This window comes from Cyprinodon tularosa, unplaced genomic scaffold (genome assembly GCF_016077235.1).
Source record: "Cyprinodon tularosa strain WSP-4 unplaced genomic scaffold, ASM1607723v1 ctg5, whole genome shotgun sequence".
Lineage (NCBI taxonomy): Eukaryota > Metazoa > Chordata > Actinopteri > Cyprinodontiformes > Cyprinodontidae > Cyprinodon > Cyprinodon tularosa.
Window position 1 is genome coordinate 2575977 of NW_024039229.1, and position 22285 is coordinate 2598261.

The window sequence follows — 22285 nt, forward strand, 5'->3', positions numbered from 1 at the left end:
TCTGATGAGACACTGCCTTGGCTTTCCTCTGATTTGTTGCTTTCATCTGATTTGTCACTTGATAGAGATGCTCTTAAAGCCTTGATAAGGTCTGTATGTAGAAAATTAAAATGTATGTTAAAATCTTATCTTCAGTGAAAAAATATATTTTAACATTATCCTTTTTGATTTACTAAAAGCTAACAGTTTCATGCTAGTATTAGATTTAATCCAGGTTCCCACTGATATCAGTGAAATAAATATCTAATCCTGATCTTAAATTGGTGCTCAGTGGTTGTTCAGAAAGACAAATGAGCACTGATTTAGCTCCATCTAGAGTCTAGACCATGGACTAGAGGACTATTTTCAGAAAATGTCAGAGATTGTCTTGGGAAAGTTTTCCACTGTGGTTCTGATTTTTATTAAAGCTTAGCTCATATTATCCTGAGCTATCTCTATAGTTATGCTGCTTAAGGCTTAGACTTTTGGAGGAACCCCCAGCCCCATGAGGGATTGCTGAAGAGTCAATGAGTCCATGCAATCAACTGGTTTTCCTTAGATAGAAAACTTTGAACCAATCTGACTGTATTATCTGATTGAATTGTCTTTATAAAGTGCTTTGAGATGACATGCGATTTAAACCGGAGCTACATAAACTGAATTGAAATTTATTTAATTGAATCATGAGCAAAAGTGCAAGATCCTGGAGAAATGTGGCTGAAATTAGCTTTCTCTGCATGGTGTCTGGGCAATCCCTTAGAGATAGGGTGAGGAGTCTCTGCTGAAACTGCTGCCTTTATGACCCGGTCCCAGATTAAGCAAAAAGACTATGGAAATTTTGGAACAAAAATGTTAAAGGAAACTATCCTTTTTGTGCCCCTTTTTTAAAACAAAAGAGCAACAGTTGAAATTTGTTTCAAAAGTAACTTAAAACAAATAAGTATCAGAAAGTTTAACATGGACTGTTAATTTTATCTTTCTGAGTGTGCATAGGTGTGTGTTGTGCGATGTATTTGTTATACTGTAAGGACAATTTCCCAAACAAATGCTACATTTATTGAAATTATAGGTACTATTGAGGACCAATTACTAATCCCCATGAGAAGTTTAGTTTAGTTTAGGTTGAGGTAGGGGTTGGTAATTGTAAGAGTAAAGGTCAGGCTTAGACCATAGAAATGAATGCAATATGAATTAAAATAAAAAGAAAGTCCCTAAAATAATAGTAGCTAAGTTAAGATGTGCAAAATTTTCCCAATCTTAATCTTGGTTGGTCTGAAATTCAAAATCTCTTTTTACATGTAGTAAATGTAAATGACGTGTAGGCATATACAAAGCGTTCGATCAGATGAAAGCATTTTAGCAAGCACAGGACTAGCTCTTTTATTTTATTTTTTCGAATGCTGCGATAGTAGAAGAAGAAACTGCCTGTTTTGTAAAAAAACACGTACTTGTCGGCTAATCCTTAAATTTAGCTACTCTTTGTGCCCGCCCATCACTTTTCTTTATCTTCAGTCGAGTCTGTTAATGTTCTTTTTTTCAGTAATGAATCTGCGTCGCATCTTTGTATCCATACTTTAGTTGTTGGTGGTCATATTAGTGAAGTAAGGAGCTCAGCAGTAGCTTACATTAGGGCTTCTTCTGAGCCCAGAAACATAAACCCATCAGACTATCAGAGTGTAGAGAGAACAGATCTGTGCAGGTTTATTTCCTGAACTATATTAACACTTGAACTCCTTTAGCTCATCAACAGCATCTAACTTTAACTCAGGATGTTCATCATGGTGTTACTGCTTCACAATAGTCTTCCTCTAAAATGATGTAAAACTAAATAATGACACAATTCAGTGATAGTTTACTGAGTTTATAATATAGTTGTTAATACTTCTACTCTTTGTCAAATATGGAGGAAGTAAATGTTAAAAATGTAAATATGTTTGTTCATATTTAAAATAAACCTAAAATCCCAAAGTCTAAGAAAATAATTGTGTCCTGTAGTTATATTATGAAGTGAATGTTTCTATGCTGTTTCTACGTTCAATTAATGTTTGAGTCAAAGACACAAGGTAGAGAAACAAGCTGCAAGAACAAGACTTTACCAGGTAGCAGTGGTGTTTCTGATGAGGCGCTGCCTTGGCTATCATCTGATTTGCCACTAGACAGAGATGATGTTGAGGCCTTGGAAGGGTCTGTATGTAAAAAAATTTAATACTCTACGTTAATTTTCATCCTCAGTGAAAAAATACATCATTTCATTTTTTTTGTATCATTTAGCAAAAGCTTAAAGGTTCATAGTAGGAATACATATAATCTACCTTCCTACTGATATAGGTGAAATAAATATCTAAACCTGATCTTAAATCGGTGCTCAGTGGTTGTTCAGAGGGACAAATGAACACAGTTTTAGTTGGATCTAGCAATCGTGTAGGCATATTATGAAGTTTATGTTTCCATGATGTTTCTATGTTCAATCAATGTTTGAGTCATGCACACATGGTAGAGAAAGAAGATGCAAAAACAGGACTTTACCAGATAGCAATGGTGTTTCTGATGAGACACTGCCTTGGCTTTCCTCTGATTTGTTGCTTTCATCTGATTTGTCACTTGATAGAGATGCTCTTAAAGCCTTGATAAGGTCTGTATGTAGAAGATTAAAATGTATGTTAAAATCTTATCTTCAGTGAAAAAATATATTTTAACATTATCCTTTTTCATTTACCAAAAGCTAAAGGTTTCATACTGGTATTACATTTAATCCAGGTTCCCACTGATATCAGTGAAATAAATATCTAATCCTGATCTTAAATTGGTGCTCAGTGGTTTTTCAGAAAGACAAATGAACGCTGATTTAGATCCATCTAGAGTCTAGACCATGGACTAGAGGACTAATTTCAGACAATTTCAGAGGTTGTCCTGGGAAAGTTTTCCACTGAGGTTCTGATTTTTATTATCCAGTGTAATAAGAATGTAAAAATTCAATGTTAAGTTATAAATCATCTTGATTAAGGCTTTCCTCAAGCTTTATGCAAAGACAAGCAGGTGAACTACCTAACACGTATGTGTGTGTGTGTGTGTGTGGGTGTGTGTGTGTGTATATATATATATATATATATATATACACTCACCGGCCACTTTACTAGGTACACCTGTCCAACTGCTCGTTAACACTTAATTTCTAAGCAGCCAATCACATGGCGGCAACTCAGTGCATTTAAGCACGTAGACATGGTCAAGACAATCTCCTGCAGTTCAAACCGAGCATCAGTATGGGGAAGAAAGGTGATTTGAGTGACTTTGAACGTGGCATGATTGTTGGTGCCAGAAGGGCTGGTCTGAGTATTTCAGAAACTGCTGATCTACTGGGATTTTCACGCACAACCATCTCTAGGGTTTACAGAGAATGGTCCGAAAAAGAAAAAACATCCAGTGAGCGGCAGTTCTGTGGGCGGAAATGCCTTGTTGATGCCAGAGGTCAGAGGAGAATGGCCAGACTGGTTCGAGCTGATAGAAGGGCAACAGTGACTCAAATAACCACCCGTTACAACCAAGGTGGGCAGAAGAGCATCTCTGAATGCACAGTACGTCAAACTTTGAGGCAGATGGGCTACAGCAGCAGAAGACCACACCGGGTGCCACTCCTTTCAGCTAAAAACAGGAAACTGAGGCTACAATTTGCACAATCTCATCAAATTGGACAATAGAAGATTGGAAAAACGTTGCCTGGTCTGATGAGTCTCGATTTCTGCTGCGACATTCGGATGGTAGGGTCAGAATTTGGCGTCTACAACATGAAAGCATGGATCCATCCTGCCTTGTATCAACGGTTCAGGCTGGTGGTGGTGGTGTCATGGTGTGGGGAATATTTTCTTGGCACTCTTTGGACCCCTTGGTACCAATTGAGCATCGTTGCAACGCCACAGCCTACCTGAGTATTGTTGCTGACCATGTCCATCCCTTTATGACCACAATGTACCCAACTTCTGATGGCTACTTTCAGCAGGATAATGCGCCATGTCATAAAGCTGGAATCATCTCAGACTGGTTTCTTGAACATGACAATGAGTTCACTGTACTCAAATGGCCTCCACAGTCACCAGATCTCAATCCAATAGAGCATCTTTGGGATGTAGTGGAACGGGATGTGCAGCCGAAGAAACTGCGGCAACTGTGTGATGCCATCATGTCAATATGGACCAAACTCCCTGAGGAATGCTTCCAGCACCTTGTTGAATCTATGCCACCAAGAATTGAGGCAGTTCTGAAGGCAAAAGGGGGTCCAACCCGTTACTAGCATGGGGTACCTAATAAAGTGGCCAGTGAGTGTATATATGTGTATATATATATGTGTATATATATATGTGTATATATATATGTGTGTATATATATATATATATATACAAGTTTTCTGCTCTATGCTCAATGAAGCTGTGGAAAACAAGTCTGGAAGCCAATGCAAAGCCAATAGCACAAGTCACCATCAAGTGCGGAATATACCAGGGTGATGCACTATCCCCGCTGCTGTTCTGCATAGGCCTGAACCCCCTCAGCCAGATCATCACAAAGACTGGCTACGGATACCAATTCCGAAGCGGAACAATCATCAGTCACCTCCTCTACATAGATGACATCAAGCTGTATGCCAGAAGTGAGCGAGACATCGACTCACTGATCCACACTACCAGGATCTACAGCAACGACATTGGGATGTCATTCGGACTGGACAAGTGCGGTCGCATGGTCTCAAAGAGAGGGAGGATGATCAGAACCGAGGGGGTTGAACTACCAGAAGGCCACATTACAGATGTTCAGGACAGCTAGAAATACCTTGGGATGTCACAGGCTAACAGAAACCACGAGGAGATGGCAAGAAAGACTGCCACAGCTAAATACCTACAAAGAGTAAGGCAGGTCCTGAAAAGTCAGCTGAATGGGAAAAAAAAGATCCAAGCCATCAACACATATGCCCTGCCAGTCATCAGATACCCCGCTGGTATAATAAACTGGCCAAAGGAGGAGATAGAGGCTACTGACATCAAGACGAGAAAGCTCCTCACAATGCATGGAGGGTTCCACCCCAAATCCAGCACTCTGAGACTGTATACCAAGCGTAGCGAGGGAGGCCGAGGGCTAGTGAGTGTCAAGACCACTGTCCAGGATGAAACAACTAAGATCCATGAGTACATCAGAAAGATGGCCCCCAAAGACAAATGGCTTGGTGAGTACCTCAGGCAGGAGAAAACCAAAAGTGAGGACAAGAAAGAGGAAAGAGAACCATCATGGAGGGACAAGCCGCTGCACGGCGTATACCACAGACAAATAGAAGAAGTGGCTGATATCAAAAAAATCCTACCAGTGGCTGGAAAAGGCTGGACTGAAGGACAGCACAGAGGCACTAATCATGGCAGCACAAGAACAGGCACTCAGTACAAGATCAATAGAGGCCAGGGTCTACCACACCAGGCAGGACCCCCGATGCAGACTGTGCAAAGATGCCTCTGAAACAATACAGCACATAACAGCGGGGTGTAAAATGCAGGCAGGAAGTGCATACATGGAACGCCACAACCAGGTAGCTGTCATAGTGTACAGGAACATCTGCCATGAGTATGGGCTGGAAGTCCCAAGGTCAAAATGGAAGACACCTCCTAAGGTAGTTGAGAATGACCGAGCTAAGATCCTATGGGACTTCAAGATCCAGACTGACAAACAGGTGATGGCTAACCAACCAGACATCATGTTGATCGACAAACAGCAGAAGAAGGCAGTAGTGATAGATGTGGCAATCCCAAGCGACAGCAACATCAAGAAGAAAGAACACGAGAAGCTTGAGAAATACCAAGGACTGAAGGAGGAGCTAGAAAAGATGTGGAAAGTAAGAGCAGCAGTGGTGCCAGTGGTATTTGGAGCACTGGGGGCTGTGACCCCCAAACTGGGAGAGTGGCTACAGCAGATTCCAGGTAAAACATCAGAGGTCTCTGTCCAGAAGAGCGCAGTCCTAGGAACAGCTAAGATACTGCGCAGAACCCTCAAACTCCCAGGCCTCTGGTAGAGGACCCGATATATATATATATATATATATATATATATATATATATATATATATATATATATATATATATATATATATATATATATAGGCATATTGTTTCTATGTTCAATCAACGTTTGAGTCGTGGACAGAAGGTAGAGAAACAAGATGTAAAAATAAGACTTTACCAGGTAGCAGTGTTTTTTCTGATGAGACGCTGCCTTGGCTTTCATCTGATTTGTTGCTTTCATCTGATTTGTTGCTTTCATCTGATTTGTCACTAGATAGAGATGCTCTTAAAGCCTTGATAAAGTCTGTATGTAGAAGATTAAAATGTAAGTTAAAATCTTATCTTCAGTGAAAAAATAAATAAAGTACTTGGCACCTTAATGTTTTCAAATTATAAAAATAAATGATCTGGTAATTAGTTACAACTAGTATAGACCCAATAACAGTATATACGTAAACCTAGTGTTACTTCAGTACGTGAAATTAGAATGTTTAAGAAAAAGTTTAGCAGTTTGACTGTAGTTGCTCATCTTCAGATAAAGTTAAATCAAAATTGTTTACCAATGTTAAAACCAATCCGAGCTCCTATGAATTATTCTGACTGAAAATTTCTGTTCTAGTTCACACACTTTAAACAAATATCCTGCTCAAAACCTTTGACTATCTTACATAAACTCTAAGAAGTTAATTTTCTTTTTATTTATTTTGTTATCATGTCCAATCCTATTGTTTACCAGTTTTGGTCTTTTTTAACCCAATGAAGCTGCGAGCTACTAGACCATTAATATGATAACACAGAGTGATAGTTTTTATTAACTTTAACCCAGTTTCAATCCTAAACAACTAAAATAAGGGAAAAGGGAAATCAAATATTAATCTCCCACCTTTCTTCTTGATGTAAAGAAGGTTAAAACCGACTACTATCTCAGCAATGAGACCAAGGAGAACCACAGCTCCACCAACAGCAACAAGGATCATGTTGGTATTTGCTGTTGAGAAGACAAACCAGGACAGTGATTTAGAATAACTTTTTTATTCACATCTTAAATAAATTAATACATAAATTTGTCTAAACACCATAATACATTTAGGGCCTTGTTCATCTTTTAGTTGCTCTGTTTTCCAGCCTTCCATATGTTTCATCTCAGTTACCATAGCTCTGAGTTTTTAATGTGTATAGTTTTTATTTTTAAGTTATATAAAGCTTAAAATGAAAAATCCATTTAAAAAGTTAATAAAGTCTCACATATGCAATAACCTCAAAAACAATGCAATTCCAAGGTTTTAAGTGGGACTAGTTTTTCCTGATGGTTAAAATGAAACACAAACAATTGGAGTAGAATGTAGTTGAAATGCTTGGACTCCCCTGAGTTGAAAAAGGTAAAGGTCATTTACCACAAGCCATAAAAGCGAATCTAAAAAGACAAGTAAGCAGAAAGAACTTTGACATCAGCTGATTTTTACCAATATTTACCTTAGTAACTTACCTTCATAGTTAGTTCTTGGTTTCTCCAGTCTATAAATTATGTATTTGTCAACACCAGAGAGCTGAAACACACATTCATATTTGGTCCAGTCCTCAGATGATGAAAGGTTCAGGTCAACGCTCATCTGGAAAGTTCCATCATGGTTAGGGAGGATCTCTCCTTTCTCCACACCATCATGGATCTCTGCTCCATCTTTCCTCCAGAACATTTCTGCTCTGTTGGGGTAGAAACCTGTAGCAAAGCAGCTGATTGGAGAGGAGGAAGACTTCTGGAGGAAGGACACTGAGGGAAGATCTGGACATGGAGACAATTAGAGGTTAAATATAAACTGTTTGTGGATTAATGTTAGTTAAAGCCAAGTCGCATTTAAAATGTAGTAAAAAAAAATTCCATTTGGACATTTCTAGTAAACTAAAAAATTCAAATAATCTGTTAATCTAAAGAAAAATCAGGAAAAGTTTCTCTACCTGTTCTCACCAGAGAGCTCCTACCATAGTTCACATACTTCTTCAGCCACTCAGGACACTCTTGGTTGAAGTAGTCCTTATAGTAATCCAGATGAGCTCTGTTATTGTTCCATTTCTGTATAGTAAGTACAGCCTGTTGTTTTGGAGCAATCCAGGTGTTTTTCTCTGTGTTCCAGATTAAGAAGTCTTCCCCATCATAGCCATACTGTTGATAGCCAGTAACATCTCCACTCTCATCATCCCACTCACAGCCGTACATGTACTGGAAAATGTGAACACCTAGAAGACAGTAAATACAATCTCACTTTAATTTTAAGTGTTATCTATGTTCATTTTTATTAAAGCACCTTCAAAAATCTAAGAGATAAACTAAGACTAACTGTTGAGAAAAATTGTGTATCATCCTTTATAGAAACTTTCATCGTGTACAGATTTACTGCCTACATAGTTTATTTTCTTTCATCAAAGTACTGTAACTTCATATAACCCAAACTGTTGATATGAAGGAATTGTAGAAGATTATGGATTGAACAATTTAATGTTTCTCTCCAGCTTCTCCAACTCTGTTCTCCATCCTCCATCAGTGTCTCTGATCTGCCTGCTTCCTCTCAGTCTCTAATGTTTCAGCTGATCTTCTCTCCTCCATCTCTGTGTTTCCTCTCTAAACATGGAAACAAACAGACCTGTCCACAGATCTCCTCACTAGAACCAGAACCACTGACCCAGGAGCTCCTTCTCTATAAAGCAGCTCCATCTAAAGTTTCTCTGATTAGAGGAAACATGATTACAGCTTTTCTTGTTGCTCTTTTACAGCCTGAGCTTCAAGCTTCCATCGGTCTTATGGTTCCAAAAAATATCTTCTCACATTTTCAGACTAGATGTAACTAGGTCGACTGATGTGTCATGAAAATAAAATCTGTATAATTTTGCTATGCAGTATTAACGAACATATTAAGACTACTTTAAAAACTTGAATGTTCCAAGTATTATGAATTATTTTTGTTGTTCTGTCTTAATTATCCAGCATGATGGAGCCTCTCAGCAGCTCAGAGACTAAAACACTCAGGATGCTGAATGGAGACATGAGAACAGGTCAGATTTCTATCAGCTGATATTATTATCATAAAAATCAATCCTCATCTCATGATCTTCCTCATGTTGAACAGCCTGTGATAAAATCAATCAGTTTTTCTCTCAGTAATATTTCCTTGTTTAATGAAGTCGACCTTCATGGATCAGAGCTGATGATCTGCTCTGTTGTCATGACGACTGACAGAGATCAAACATTCATGGAGAATCTTTAACAAAGTTAACTTCGTGGTTTTAATGTCGATCTATGAGCAAAAACACTCAGATGGTCCAACCACAGTTTGAATCATTTAGTAACTCAGGCTGCTGATTTATTCTGATCTAAACATAGAAATTACACTGAATAATTTCTACTCACAATGTTTAGGAGTTTTGTGTTTTTCATACTGATTTATAAAGTTTTCTATAAATTATTTCAATTAAATTTCAACTCAGTTCATTTCTATAGCGCCAATTCATAACACATGTCATCTCAAGGCACTTTACAGTTCACCAGATCATACAGTCAAATTGATTCAAATTTTTCTAAGGAAAACCATGCTTGTAGTGACAGTGGAGAGGAAAAACTCCCTTTTAACAGTAAGAAACCTCCATGTGAACCAGGCTCAGTGTGAGCGGCCATCTGCTGAGCCCGACTGGGGTTGGCCTCGGCAGGAGGTCAGAGACACAAAAAGCAGCTGTAAAAGGCGGCCCCGTCCAGGAAAGACAGAGCTAGGTAGACAAGCTCCGAGCCAGCTGACATGCCAGAGGATGATGAGAGCACATCCAGCCAGCCAATCACAGTCAGAAAAACAGGACTACACTGGAAAACAGGCAGATCTCCAACATCTATAAACAAAGGTGTTGATGTCGGCAGCACAGCTGATATTTCTCTACAGGATGGAGTCACAGCCAAACAGGAACAGACAAGGCGAAACTACTATAAGAAAATGCAGAGACAGCATAACGTTAGAGATTGAACTAACAGATTCTGCAGAGTGGGAAAATGGAGAGAGAATGAAGCAGAATTATGAAAAAGGGGTCCCTATGTCCTCCAGAAGTCAAAACCTATAGCAGCATAACTATAGAGATAGCTCAGGATAACCTGAGCCACTCTAACTTTAAGCTTTATCAAAAAGGAAAGCTTTAAGCCTAGCCTTAAAAGTAGACACGGTGTCTGCCTCACGGACTAAAACTGGCAGTTGGTTACTAACGGCGTTACCTTGTTTTAGTAACGAGTAATCTAACTAATTACTTTGACTGTAGCTATAACGCAGTTACCATTGCAGACACCCCGTTACTGCGCGTTACTCAGGTCGCACAATGAACCTTTTTTCATGATAGGACTCGTGCGCGCGTCATGAGAGAGGGGGGGATGAGAATGGCTGATGTATAGTGAGATTCCGTCTGTCAGTTGGGTAGGTGGGTGTTCCCGATGGTGGGTGTTAGCATACAGCACACACAGAGAGATGGAGAGTGAGGAGGACTCAGCAGCAAAACAGCGTTTTCCAGATGGAAATACCGGTGTTACGTCGAGCTGCGTTTCCCCATCACATACGGTTTCCCCTGCATCTCCACACAGTGCAGGCGGCACGATTCACCGCGCAAGCGACAGGAAACGCGCATGCTCGCTAAGGCGCGCAACAGTCGCCCTGTGCTTGCACCATAGGAGAACTATGGAGAGCGTGAACAATGAAATGATAGCCTATATGGAGAAAGGGAGAAATCTGGATGGATGGATGGATGGATGGATGGATGGATGGATGGATGGATGGATGGATGGATGGATGGATGGATGGATGGATGGATGGATGGATGGATGGATGGATTTACACTGCTGTATTGCACACTGCTCTATTTGCACTACCTTGTACATTTTGCTTTTTATATTTTTTTGCATCCATATTTTTATCCTAAGTGTATGTATACCCCAGTGTTTTTAGAGATTTTTATAATTTTATTTACCTTTTTCATATTATATTTTTCATGTTTTACGATTGTACCATAAAAAATTCCTAGTTTGTGAACTCCTTCACTAACAATGGCAATAAACCCAATTCTGATTCTGATATTTTATGTCACACACAGAGTATACATCTAGATAGATAGATGGATAGATAGATAGATGTTGCAGTATCTATAACAACCCAAACACACAGGATTTCAGAATTAGACATCCCCAGTTATTAATTTCATATACTCACCAGATCTGAATGTCCTGTTAAAAAACTTCACATTGCGTTCCCCCCTGATGTCATTTACGTTGAGTTGCAATAAATGCAAAACTCTCTGCAGGTTCTTGTCTTTGTCGTCCGCTCTATTCAGCTGGCTTTTAAAACACACGGCAAGAAGGTGGGGGCTGGGTGGTGAGGGTTACGGGGGCGAGAAACGCAAAAGTAATGCAATAGTTACTTTTACTAGTAACTAGTTACTTTTATTGTGGAGTAACTCAGTAACTCACAGTGTTGGGCTCGTTACTTTGAAAAAGTAATTAGTTATTGTTACAAGTTACTTCTCCCAAAAAGCAACTGAGTTACTGAGTTTAAACCCCGTTCAGTTTCTATGGCTACCTCAGATGCTGCCTCACCATCCAGAGATAAAGCAGTCGTAGATAGATGAATGCTTATGATCTTATTTTTAATAAAGTCGATCTTATTTATAAGATTCCCATAAAATCATTACTTCTAAGAGTAGGTGGAATGGACGGTTCAACTAAGCTATGGCTCTGGGTGAGTTTGGCAACTGTATTAAAAAGATTTCTAGGATTATTCTTATTCTCTCCTATTAATGAGGAGAAATTTGTTGCTCTTGCTTTACAAAGGGTCCTCTTATTCAGCAGTAAACTATTTTTCCAGACTAGGTAGGATTTCCGTAGGCCTGTGAAACGATATTTTCTCTGCGCTTCAAAGTGGGTAGCTCTGCATTAAATCAAGGAGCCAGCTTTCATTTTCAAAGGAGCTGCGTTGTATAAGGCAGTACACAGAGAACTAGCAATCCCATCAACAAAATCCTCAACCTGTGAAGGGAATTAAACTAAGCTTTTGCACTCTTCAGCACTGCTCCGTGACACAGAGGACAGAGAAAGTGAAACAGATTTATTTTTTTATAACTGCACTATCTGATAATGATCTGCTAAAGTGAAAGCTTCTTTTGGGGGAGTAGAACTCTTATTAAAATTAATAAGGTTAAATAGAGTCCCATTGAAGTAAAATGATGAATACAAACTGCTGCACCTAAACTGATGCAAACAGATCAGAGTTATTTCAATTTGAAAAACTCAAAAGGAGAGAAAAGACAGAAGACATTTATTGATACAATTACTTTGTCTTTGGCGCTCAGACCTCGGCAGGAAACAAAACACTTAATTTTGATTGATATGCATAAACAGGAGGAAAGAATACATCTCCCCCCCCCCCCCCCCCCCCCCCCCCCCCCCCCCCCCCGCCAGGCCTGAAACTGGTGGTGGAGTGGAGATAGATGAAGTTGGTCAGTCTGTAGACTGCTGGTTAGCGAGCCGGTATGCTGAGCTTTATGGGGAGATCCAGTGGACTGCGTGAGCTGATACTAGAGCTTCACTCAGGGACCTGGAAGATGGAAGTCCAGTTGGATAACTCCGGTTGAGAGAACCTGAAAAACTACCCATTGGGAAGAACCTCTGGCAAAACCAGGCTCAATATGGTGGTGTTCTGCCAGACCACCTCCAGCGCTGTCTGACTTCATCTGAATGAAGTCAGACAGCTCATCCACTAGGAGCAGACAAGTTGCGATTCAGAGGCCTTTTAAGATTAACCTTGGATGCCGATTGGCTTTCATGGAGGTGTGGTTCAAAGCTGATTGGCTGTGCCGCAAGTGGATGAAGGAAAGCAGTGAGTTTATTCAGTTGAACTTCCGCCTAGGCTCCATTTTGCAAAATTACTTAACAAAGAACGTAAATGTATTTTTATTTTTTACTTTTGTAAATTATCACTGTTTGGATCAAAGTTGGCAGAAAATTTGAATATGAGTGAAGCTCAGCTCTCTGAAACTGACTTCATTTTTTATGTTCATAGTCTGATTTGGTTTCACATGAATTCAGATCATCTGTTTTCTGAATACAATTACTGAACAAACATTCAAAACAGGACAAGTGTTAGAATTCTGAGAAAACCATTATGTTGTCACTAACAGAGTAAAGATGTGCACATCCTAAGGTGTATCTCTGTGCTCCTAAGCCCCCACTGCATTAGAAACTTTTATAAAACATGTAAACAATTCAACCAAAAGTATTGTATATACTTTGTCAGTGTTAAATATAGTCATTAAATTTATCTATCAGGTCTAATCTCTTTCTTTGTCAGGAAGGCAGATGTGTTTTTTAAGCCCATAAAAAGGAGCCAGATGTGGGTTCAGCCTGTTTTCTGTAGAACTAAAGCAGAGGCTGATGTTAGGGAAGTTAATGATAAAAACTGTGTGACAGAGAATAAACATAATGTAAATTACAGAAATTAGGCTTAATGTCTGCTAAAATCTATAAAGTTGATGTGATAAAACCTGAGTAATTTATCTAAGTACAGTATCTGATTAATCAATTTTATTCATAAATCAAATTTTCTGTTCGTGAAGGTTCCACTTTTAGAAAGTCTGGATTTTTTCCCCCACCACTGATAAACCAGCTGATAGTATATTATACCTAATATCAACCTTTAAATCTAAATAATTTAGAACTTCTTCCTTGATAATAAATAAAATTTAAAAAAGCAGAATATTAAATATACTGGGACCATCTCAGTGATACACATGATAGAAGTGTTATCTAAACACTTGATTCCCGGGTGTTAATTTTGGTTATGGATAATTTTTTCATTGTATTAATTAAATAATAAAACAGCTGTTTGCTTAAATCTTTAAATAGTATGGGTGTATGTGTTTTACTTCCTATAAGCAAAAACAGAAACAATCAATGATGAAATGAACGCAGACCTCCAGTTTGGTTGAAGCGGTGCTTTAGAGTTTCAATGTTGGCTTTGAAGTACTGCTGCTGACCCTGAACGCCCTGGGTCTCTCTCTCCCAGTACTCCTCATCATTGTTCTTCTCCATCCAGTCCTGTTTAGGAACAACTTTGCGGATGTTGCTGTCATAGTAGTTAATCTCGACATCGTCAACCAAACCAACTGCCACAAACTCTGGGAAGTTTGGGACTTGAGACGATGCCGTGCAGAAATACTTCAGGGAGTGGGTCACTGGAGAAAATAACAATAGGTATTAAAAATGTATAAAGTAAAACTTTTCTCTACACAAGTTAAATAAATTAAAGACAATCATTAATAAAACTAGCTTTTACATAAAAAGACAATTCAAAAATATTTCATCTTTTGCATTATTTCTGAGGACTTTATTCACTATAAATAAAAATTGTATTGTTTAACAGTCAGCTTTATTTAGTATTTTTTCATTTTTATATTTTACAGACTTTCGAAAACATCAAAGGAAGATTTCTACTGAGTTTAAAATTATTTAGAAAATTTTTTAATAATACTCTTTCTAATTAATCTCACACTCAATGAAATTTAAATTAAGAGACAATCCTTTTTATTTTTATTTAAAATATTTTTATATAAAATAAAGTACATGAATCTTAATAAACGTTTCATTTAACTACGGGTCATTTAACTAAATAAATCCTTCAATGGGTTTTATGGTTTTAACTGCTCCACTTTTTAATTTTTGACAATTAGATATTTTTACTAGTTCATATTCTATAACAGATGGTAAACTGAGAGCAGAGCAGGTATAGTTGTTGTTTATTTTGATTAATCTGCCATTTCTTTCTCATAGGGTTTAATATTATTGTTTATCTCAGGTTTCCTGATAAAACAAAAACTATTATTATTGTTTTATTTATAAAATTCTAAATCTGTCAGCTTGTAGTTTTATGTCGGATGGAAGGTTCCATTCCTTGGCAATATTTAACAATTAACAATTCTTGTTTTTATTTCATTTAAGGATCCACAGACTAAACATTGTTTTTAAAATTCAGATGTAATTATCATTCAGCTTTCCGTTTATGAAATGTGATTCGTGTAGAATGACTCTAGTCAGACGGTCATCAACTAGATGAATCAAGGCGATGTTCATCGCTGCACTTAAACAGCTGTTTGCTGTAACTCTATTCAGTTCAGAGCTGTTCAAATTTAAAAGGGGCCACGTCGGTCTGGAGGAGGCTGGATCATTTAGGCAGGAAGTTTTTTTTTTGGAATTGTCATACAGTTGATCAAAAAACATAATAATTGTGAGCATAGAATGAAAAGAAATAATTGAAAATCTAAATATTTGACCTCACTTAACCATGATAGATCAAAAGAAAACAAGATAAGGTGTTGGTGATTATATATAAATAGCAGGCCTGTAAGACATGGGAAAACAGGCAAATAACTACTGTACTTTACTGGGTTATTCTATTTAAAACGTACAAGTACAATAAGTACACTGCTTTAGCGTGATGATGCAATCCTGGATGATCACAGGAACACTCCGAAACGCTCTGAAGGCATGACTTTAATTCCTAAGTATGTCTCAGACCAGAGGCTATTAGGTGTTGTCCTGTCTTGAGTAGTCGCCACCATCATGGCAACTAACAAAGAGATAAAGACCCCCCTCTTCTTGTAACATTCTCAAGTGTAAAGAAATTGTGGCTTTTTCGTTCAAATTAACGATGGGAACATTTTTACTGAAAATTCATTGAGTTCTCTATTAAACCCAACTGAATTTTTGGTGCCACATCCCCAGAGGATGACCTTACGTGTTTTTAACCTGTTTAACACTAGCTGTGTGTATGATTAAATTTTTTAAAAAGTATCGTTTGGCGTGTATATTAAAACTGTTCATTTGAATTTCACACCTTTAATCCTATATAGGGCAAGTTACTGTTATTGGTATTTAAGGGGTATGCAATACCCCTTTTAAGGGGTATTGCATACCCCTTAAATTGGTGTCCCTTCATCCATCAGTGAGGTCTAGAAGAATTAGATTTATATCCAGCCATTTAGCAAAGTTTACAACGTGGCTGTACATGTTATTTTGTCATAGACCAATTAAATGAGCCATTGAATGATATGTTACCTACTGTACAGTTAAGAAAAAGATTAATGTTAATTGAAAAGTTGCTTTAAAAATAGGGGTGCGCTGAAATGAAAATTCTTGGCAGATATCGAATACATAGATATAGAAAACCATGGCCACAAACCAAAACAACAAGTGAGGCTATTATGTCAAAAAATTAAGCCATAGCATTTATGGCTATGATGTGTTCTGCCCCTATTGAAAAACTCCTTATTTTTTAAACTTAAGGCATTCCAATAAATCAATTACAAAAGTATCAAAATACTGATGTACCACCAACATCTTTTTGCTATTCCCCTCACATTGGTAGAATAACTGGAAAACTTACTTGCGTTCTAAACACACAGCTGCCACAGATTGAGTGGCGTCAGTTTTGTGCAACTAATCTAACTGCGCGAAGAGACCCATGTGAAGCGTTTAAGCTCCTACCCCCTCACTCAAAACTTGGCAGCCACATGCTCAACTCTGATAAACTCTGCTCCGCTACCTGTGCTCTATTTTCTCAGTCCCTTTCTTCAGGAGCTCAAAAACGTTTCTGCATGTCAGCTTAGCAATGTTAGCCCTTTTAAATCAATGCTCTATTTATTATGGGGGGAGTCATGGCCCAGTGGTTATAATAACCATAATGACTGCCACTCTGCATCCCTGAGCAAGATTCTTAACCCCCACACTGCTCCTCGTGTGCCACACAATGGTGATAAAATTATTTAATTAAGATATTTACAATTTTATTTAATTAATGCTTTCTCTGGGTTTAGTTAAGTGCACATTTTTATGTTATGTATAGAAAACATGTTTTATTTTTCTAGTGGAAAAATCACTGCAGTCTCTCCGGTGTTGCTAAATTTACTCAAGCTGAATATTGAACCTTCACCCCAAATTAATGGCTGTAATAGTGTGCAACATCAAATGCGATACGCCATTTGGAGTGAGCAATTTAGATGTTATTCCTATATGAAGACACATTCAAAAGCAAAGGAGATGCAAATCCATGCGACAGATGAGCTTCTAGTGAGGAGAAAGGCACAAATAATCTGATTAAAGCGATGCAACAGTTCTAGCAAAGGTTGCTGGAGCTGAAGAATATGAGATGTTGTGTTGAGCTGAATCACAACAAACAATAGGTAAAAAAAAATGTTGTTTTATGATGCCAATGTTCAGCTTTCCGTGATAAACTTTTATTGACTCATTCAATAAAATCAGCCCTTTAGTGACTCATTTACTAAAACACACGTTGGCCATGCAAATTGAAACCAAGAAGCAGCAGATAGAAGCTCCTCCAACTTGACAAAATGGTGAAGCAACAGGAGTCCAGCCTGTTGCCTTCAATGAAAATGGCTGCTGATATGTCAAGGACAGCACCAATAGGGGTGACTTTTTTGCCATAATGGCGTTTTATGTGAAAGTAACAATGTGAAAGTTATACTGGTAGCTTATTTGTTTTACATACATATGCAACAGATTAAGAGTAAATGTATTTATCATATGTAATTATTATTTATTTCTCCTAAACCTGGTATATCTTTACCTCTTGTTCCTTTCTTCCACAGATTCAATTTGTTGTTGGTTTAATAGGATTTAAAAACAATGTAGAAAGTCAGCAGTTACAGTTTTGTTAATGTGAAGAAAATAGAATAACATTTTCCATTTATTTGCTCTTAAGTGAACATTGTTAAACATCGTTGAGACCAGTAATGGTGACAGAGAATGTTTAATACTTAAGCAAATGATTGTTTACCTGTGTCTTATTAAAAAGAATAAATATGTGTTCGACAGAACTATAGTGGTCTGATCTGAATTTATTTAACTACACAGTGTGGAAACCGGTAACATAGCCTAATTTAGTTTGTCAACTTAACTTCCTACAGTTGTACCACCTGAAGTATGGTGGGTAAAACCAAATTCAGTGAGTGTCACACTAACATAAGTAAGTTATGTTAGAACTGCTAAGTGTTGTTTAATTGGTTTTACTACGTAAATTAAATATTTTTAGGCCCACATAAAGCATCACAGTTAAATGTTTCTTTTGTCAGTTGAATTGGGAGATGGCAGACTTATCAATTAAATTAAAACTGATCAGATAAGCTTGGAATTACCTAATTAGGTTATGTTGTTCACACCAAAGTTAATTATTTCTGTCTTAATAGTAGCAAATATGTAGGGAAAAAAAGCTGTAAATTGTTGACATAACTGCATTAAGTAATTTCAAGAAATAGTTTATTCAGTGCATGTCAATTAAAGTCTTTCTACTTTCATCTTTCCCCTTGTGAGTCTATCCCGGTTAAAATCTCCTAGAGAGTCTCTTTTGCTTAGATAGAAAAACAAGGTCCAATACACATCAAGTCTGCTTTATAATTCAAACAGCTTTGTATAAAGGGTTTGATTATATGAAAGGTTTAACAACTTAAATAAGCAATACCTACACTTTAACATTGTTTTTAACTCTAAATGTAAGTATAAAACAAGCTATAGCAACAAGTTAGCTACACTCTGACTTGCTTAAATTATTTTTTTTGCAAATGTCTTATTAAAATAAGTATAAAACAAGCAAACATTTTAACTATGGTATATTGCAGTGCCATCAAACTCACAGCAATAGCTAATAAATGAGCAATAACTACATTTTAAAATGTTGTAGTACCATTTGTCTCACAGTTAACATAAATCATCCAATTTCTACCATACTAAAACTTTGTTTGGGAAAACGTGTTTAAATATTTTTTTAGTGATCGTTTTATATTATAATTGATTGATTAATTGATTAACTTAATTGATCTCACAGTAGAGAAATTTACTCGTTACATGGGCTCAATAATCAAAAAGAAAAGGAGTAATAAATGAGTAATAACTGCACTCCAACATAATGTTATGCCATCAAATTTAGAGCAACATAGAACTCCTTATCCTAAATAACACTGGAAAATACTGACTTCAGCGAAATTTTTATGATTTTGTATTGTTAAAATAAGTAATGAATTAGCAATACTGCACTCTAACATGTTGTAGTGCCATCAAACTCACAGAACACATAAATCACCTCATCTTTATCCTCCTGTAACTCTGGCTTTGGTGAAATCTGCTTTTTTTTACTATAAAAAATATAAAACCAGTAATAAGTATTGTGGGGTTGCAGCTAAGGATTATTTAGCAAATCCATTTTTTATTTAGCAAAAGATTCCTTAAAGAAGACTTTTTACTAAATTACACGTGGTGAACCTAAAACGTTTCCATCTGAGGAGTGCTGGATAGAGCAGATTGACAGACAAAACATTTTTTTGTTTATCTTACATGCAAAATAAATTTTTTTTACAATTTTGATATAATTACTGCTCTAAGTGGGTTTCTTTGTCAGCTATAGGCATGTTTTAGAGTCTCTATAGATCATTTAACAATGAATTGATTACTAAATTAGTTGACGATTATTTAAATAAACGATTAATCTCACTTAATTCTTTCAGCCCTAGTGTACTGTAGTCATCAAACTCACAATAATTGTTCCAGTCTACTTTGTATCCCCAGAACCAGAAACAAACATGGAGAAGTAGCTTATAGTTTTTATGCACCCTTAATCAAAAAGAAACTCATAGCAACCCGCAAAACAGAGGAAACATTAAAAACCTTTAAATAAAGGTATGAAGACCCGCCTGTTTAAGACCTGAACACACTAGTTGCATACGACAAGAGAGGTTCAAGCAGAGTTGGGAGATCTATACAGATTTCTTTTTCACTTCTGTTTCTGAGCTTCAGACAAATTGAAACAATTTTCCAAATTTCATTTTGACAGATTATAAAAACTTATTACAATTTGATTAAAAAAAAAAAAAAAAACAGCACAGCTATAAAGCAGTCTCACTTAACCAGTCTGTGGAGCATCTCAAACTAAATGAGAGAGAATGTTAATAGGCTATATTAAAAACATAATAAGAACTATGTCTAAAGAAAAGGGAAAAAAAGCAATAAATGCTGTGGGACAGTTTATATACTGATGGAGCCAGTGACAGATAATTCTCAAAGAGAGATCTGTGAAGTTTATCGAAAATGTTCTTTCCTTTTTTTTCATAAAGACGGTAAAGACGGTCCCTGCCCCACTGAGGACTGCTGACCTCTGCATTGAGGCCAGTGAAAGCCTCCCAGAGTGGTTAGACGCTGGTTTTGAAGAAAATACAAGAGTAGCTCCATTTCTGCATGTAGTGGGTGCAGAGAGGGGACAGCTTTGTGGAGGTAATGACGAGTTATTGACCCTGAAAAGCCTCTATAACCTTTCTATATCTTTCTAATCTTTCTGAAATAATTTAAAGCTACTTTAATATTTTGGTCTTTCACTTAAAATGTTCACGCAACTTAACACCAATTGGAAACAAAAAGTTTATAACAAAAGACGGTCGCAAAATTAGGTACATGCTTGACAAGGAAAATTTTGATTTTAGGATAGTTTTATTAAATCTTTGGGTTGAAGGCCAAGTAGGCCTAGTATTTATAAAGTAAATTTACATAAATCTAAAACTTTCTTCTGTACATGCAATAAAAAGGATTTATTCGAGTTTATTAGTTTGTGTTTTGAAAAAATATCCGATAACAACATTTTATTTATCTGTATTTCAAATTGAGAATATCTAATTACCATAGCATACGCAGACACATAAAAGTAGTTTAATAAATCATTGCATTTCAGAATCACACTATTAGATCTTATACAGTGTTTTAGTTACTTACCTGCTGCCACGTTATGTAGAAATATTCCCAACAGAACCACGAAACACAGCAGCTTCTTCATGATTTCTCATACCTTTCCAAACGGATTAAACTTTGTTCCTTTCTGACCTGATCTTTATCTCTTTCCCACTAGAGACTGCTGGCTGAAACATCAAACAAGCACAACCGACATGAGTCATAAATTTTATATTAACCAATGGGAATTCAGCTTTAATGTCAACGTAAACTAAAAGTAAATTATTACAAAGTGGGAAATGGTGGTTGGACTAAAATGTAAATGGATAGTTTTTTTTATTTTGAGAAAAACAGCTGTTTGTCTTCCTGAAACCTTATGAAAGGATTAGATCAAATGTAAAAATCCCTTAGCTGATATGAAATGTTCTACAATTGTTTTTCTGTGGGTATATATATATATATATATATATATATATATATATATATATATATATATATATATATATATATATATATATATATATATATATATATATATATATAAATATATAAAAACTGTTTTCTCACCCCTCGTGGGGTGGTATGTGTCATCCTCAAGCTCGGGTCCTCTACCAGAGGCCTGGGAGTTTGAGGGTTCTGCGCAGTATCTTAGCTGTTCCTAGGACTGTGCTCTTCTGGTCAGAGACCTCTGATGTTTTACCTGGAATCTGCTGTAGCCACTCTCCCAGTTTGGGAGAGTGGCACCACTGGCACCACTGCTGCTCTTACTTTCCACATCTTTTCTAGCTCCTCCTTCAGTCCTTGGTATTTCTCAAGCTTCTCATGTTCTTTCTTCTTGATGTTGCTGTCGCTTGGGATTGCCACATCTATCACTACTGCCTTCTTCTGCTGTTTGTCGCTCAGTACGATGTCTGGTTGGTTAGCCATCACCTGTTGGTCAGTCTGGATCTTGAAGTCCCATAGGATCTTAGCTCGGTCATTCTCAACTACCTTAGGAGGTGTCTTCCATTTTGACCTTGGGACTTCCAGCCCATACTCATGGCAGATGTTCCTGTACACTATGACAGCTACCTGGTTGTGGCATTCCATGTATGCACTTCCTGCCTGCATTTTACACCCTGCTGTTATGTGCTGTATTGTTTCAGGGGCATCTTTGCACAGTCTGCATCGGGGGTCCTGCCTGGTGTGGTAGACCCCGGCCTCTATTGATCTTGTACTGAGTGCCTGTTCTTGTGCTGCCATTATTAGTGCCTCTGTGCTGTCCTTCAGTCCAGCCTTTTCCAGCCACTGGTAGGATTTTTTGATATCAGCCACTTCTTCTATTTGTCTGTGGTACACGCCGTGGAGCAGCTTGTCCCTCCATGATGGTTCTCCTTCATCTTTCTTGTCCTTACTTTCGGTTTTCTCCTGCCTGAGGTATTCGCCAAGCCATTTGTCTTTGGGGGCCATCTTCCTGATGTACTCCTGGATCTTAGTTGTTTCA

The 22285-nt window shown here is 37.3% G+C and overlaps 1 protein-coding gene across 3 annotated transcripts in view; it reads right to left on the reverse strand.

Moving 5' to 3' along the window:
* LOC119795037 (major histocompatibility complex class I-related gene protein-like) overlaps nucleotides 1-22285 on the reverse strand; it is a 35299-nt gene that overhangs the window by 4744 nt on the left and 8270 nt on the right. For 2 of the 3 annotated variants that reach the window (XM_038302861.1, XM_038302863.1), the window contains exons 1-6: nucleotides 20848-20962; nucleotides 13995-14255; nucleotides 7968-8246; nucleotides 7501-7794; nucleotides 6193-6318; nucleotides 2076-2165 (exon numbers count right to left, since the gene is read on the reverse strand). In XM_038302861.1, the coding sequence (XP_038158789.1) occupies nucleotides 2076-2165; nucleotides 6193-6318; nucleotides 7501-7794; nucleotides 7968-8246; nucleotides 13995-14255; nucleotides 20848-20908 (1111 nt within the window). In that variant the 5' untranslated portion in view covers nucleotides 20909-20962. Of the gene's footprint in view, nucleotides 1-2075; nucleotides 2166-6192; nucleotides 6319-7500; nucleotides 7795-7967; nucleotides 8247-13994; nucleotides 14256-20847; nucleotides 20963-22285 lie in introns of those variants that run through there. The other variant, XM_038302862.1, reaches the window with a different exon arrangement.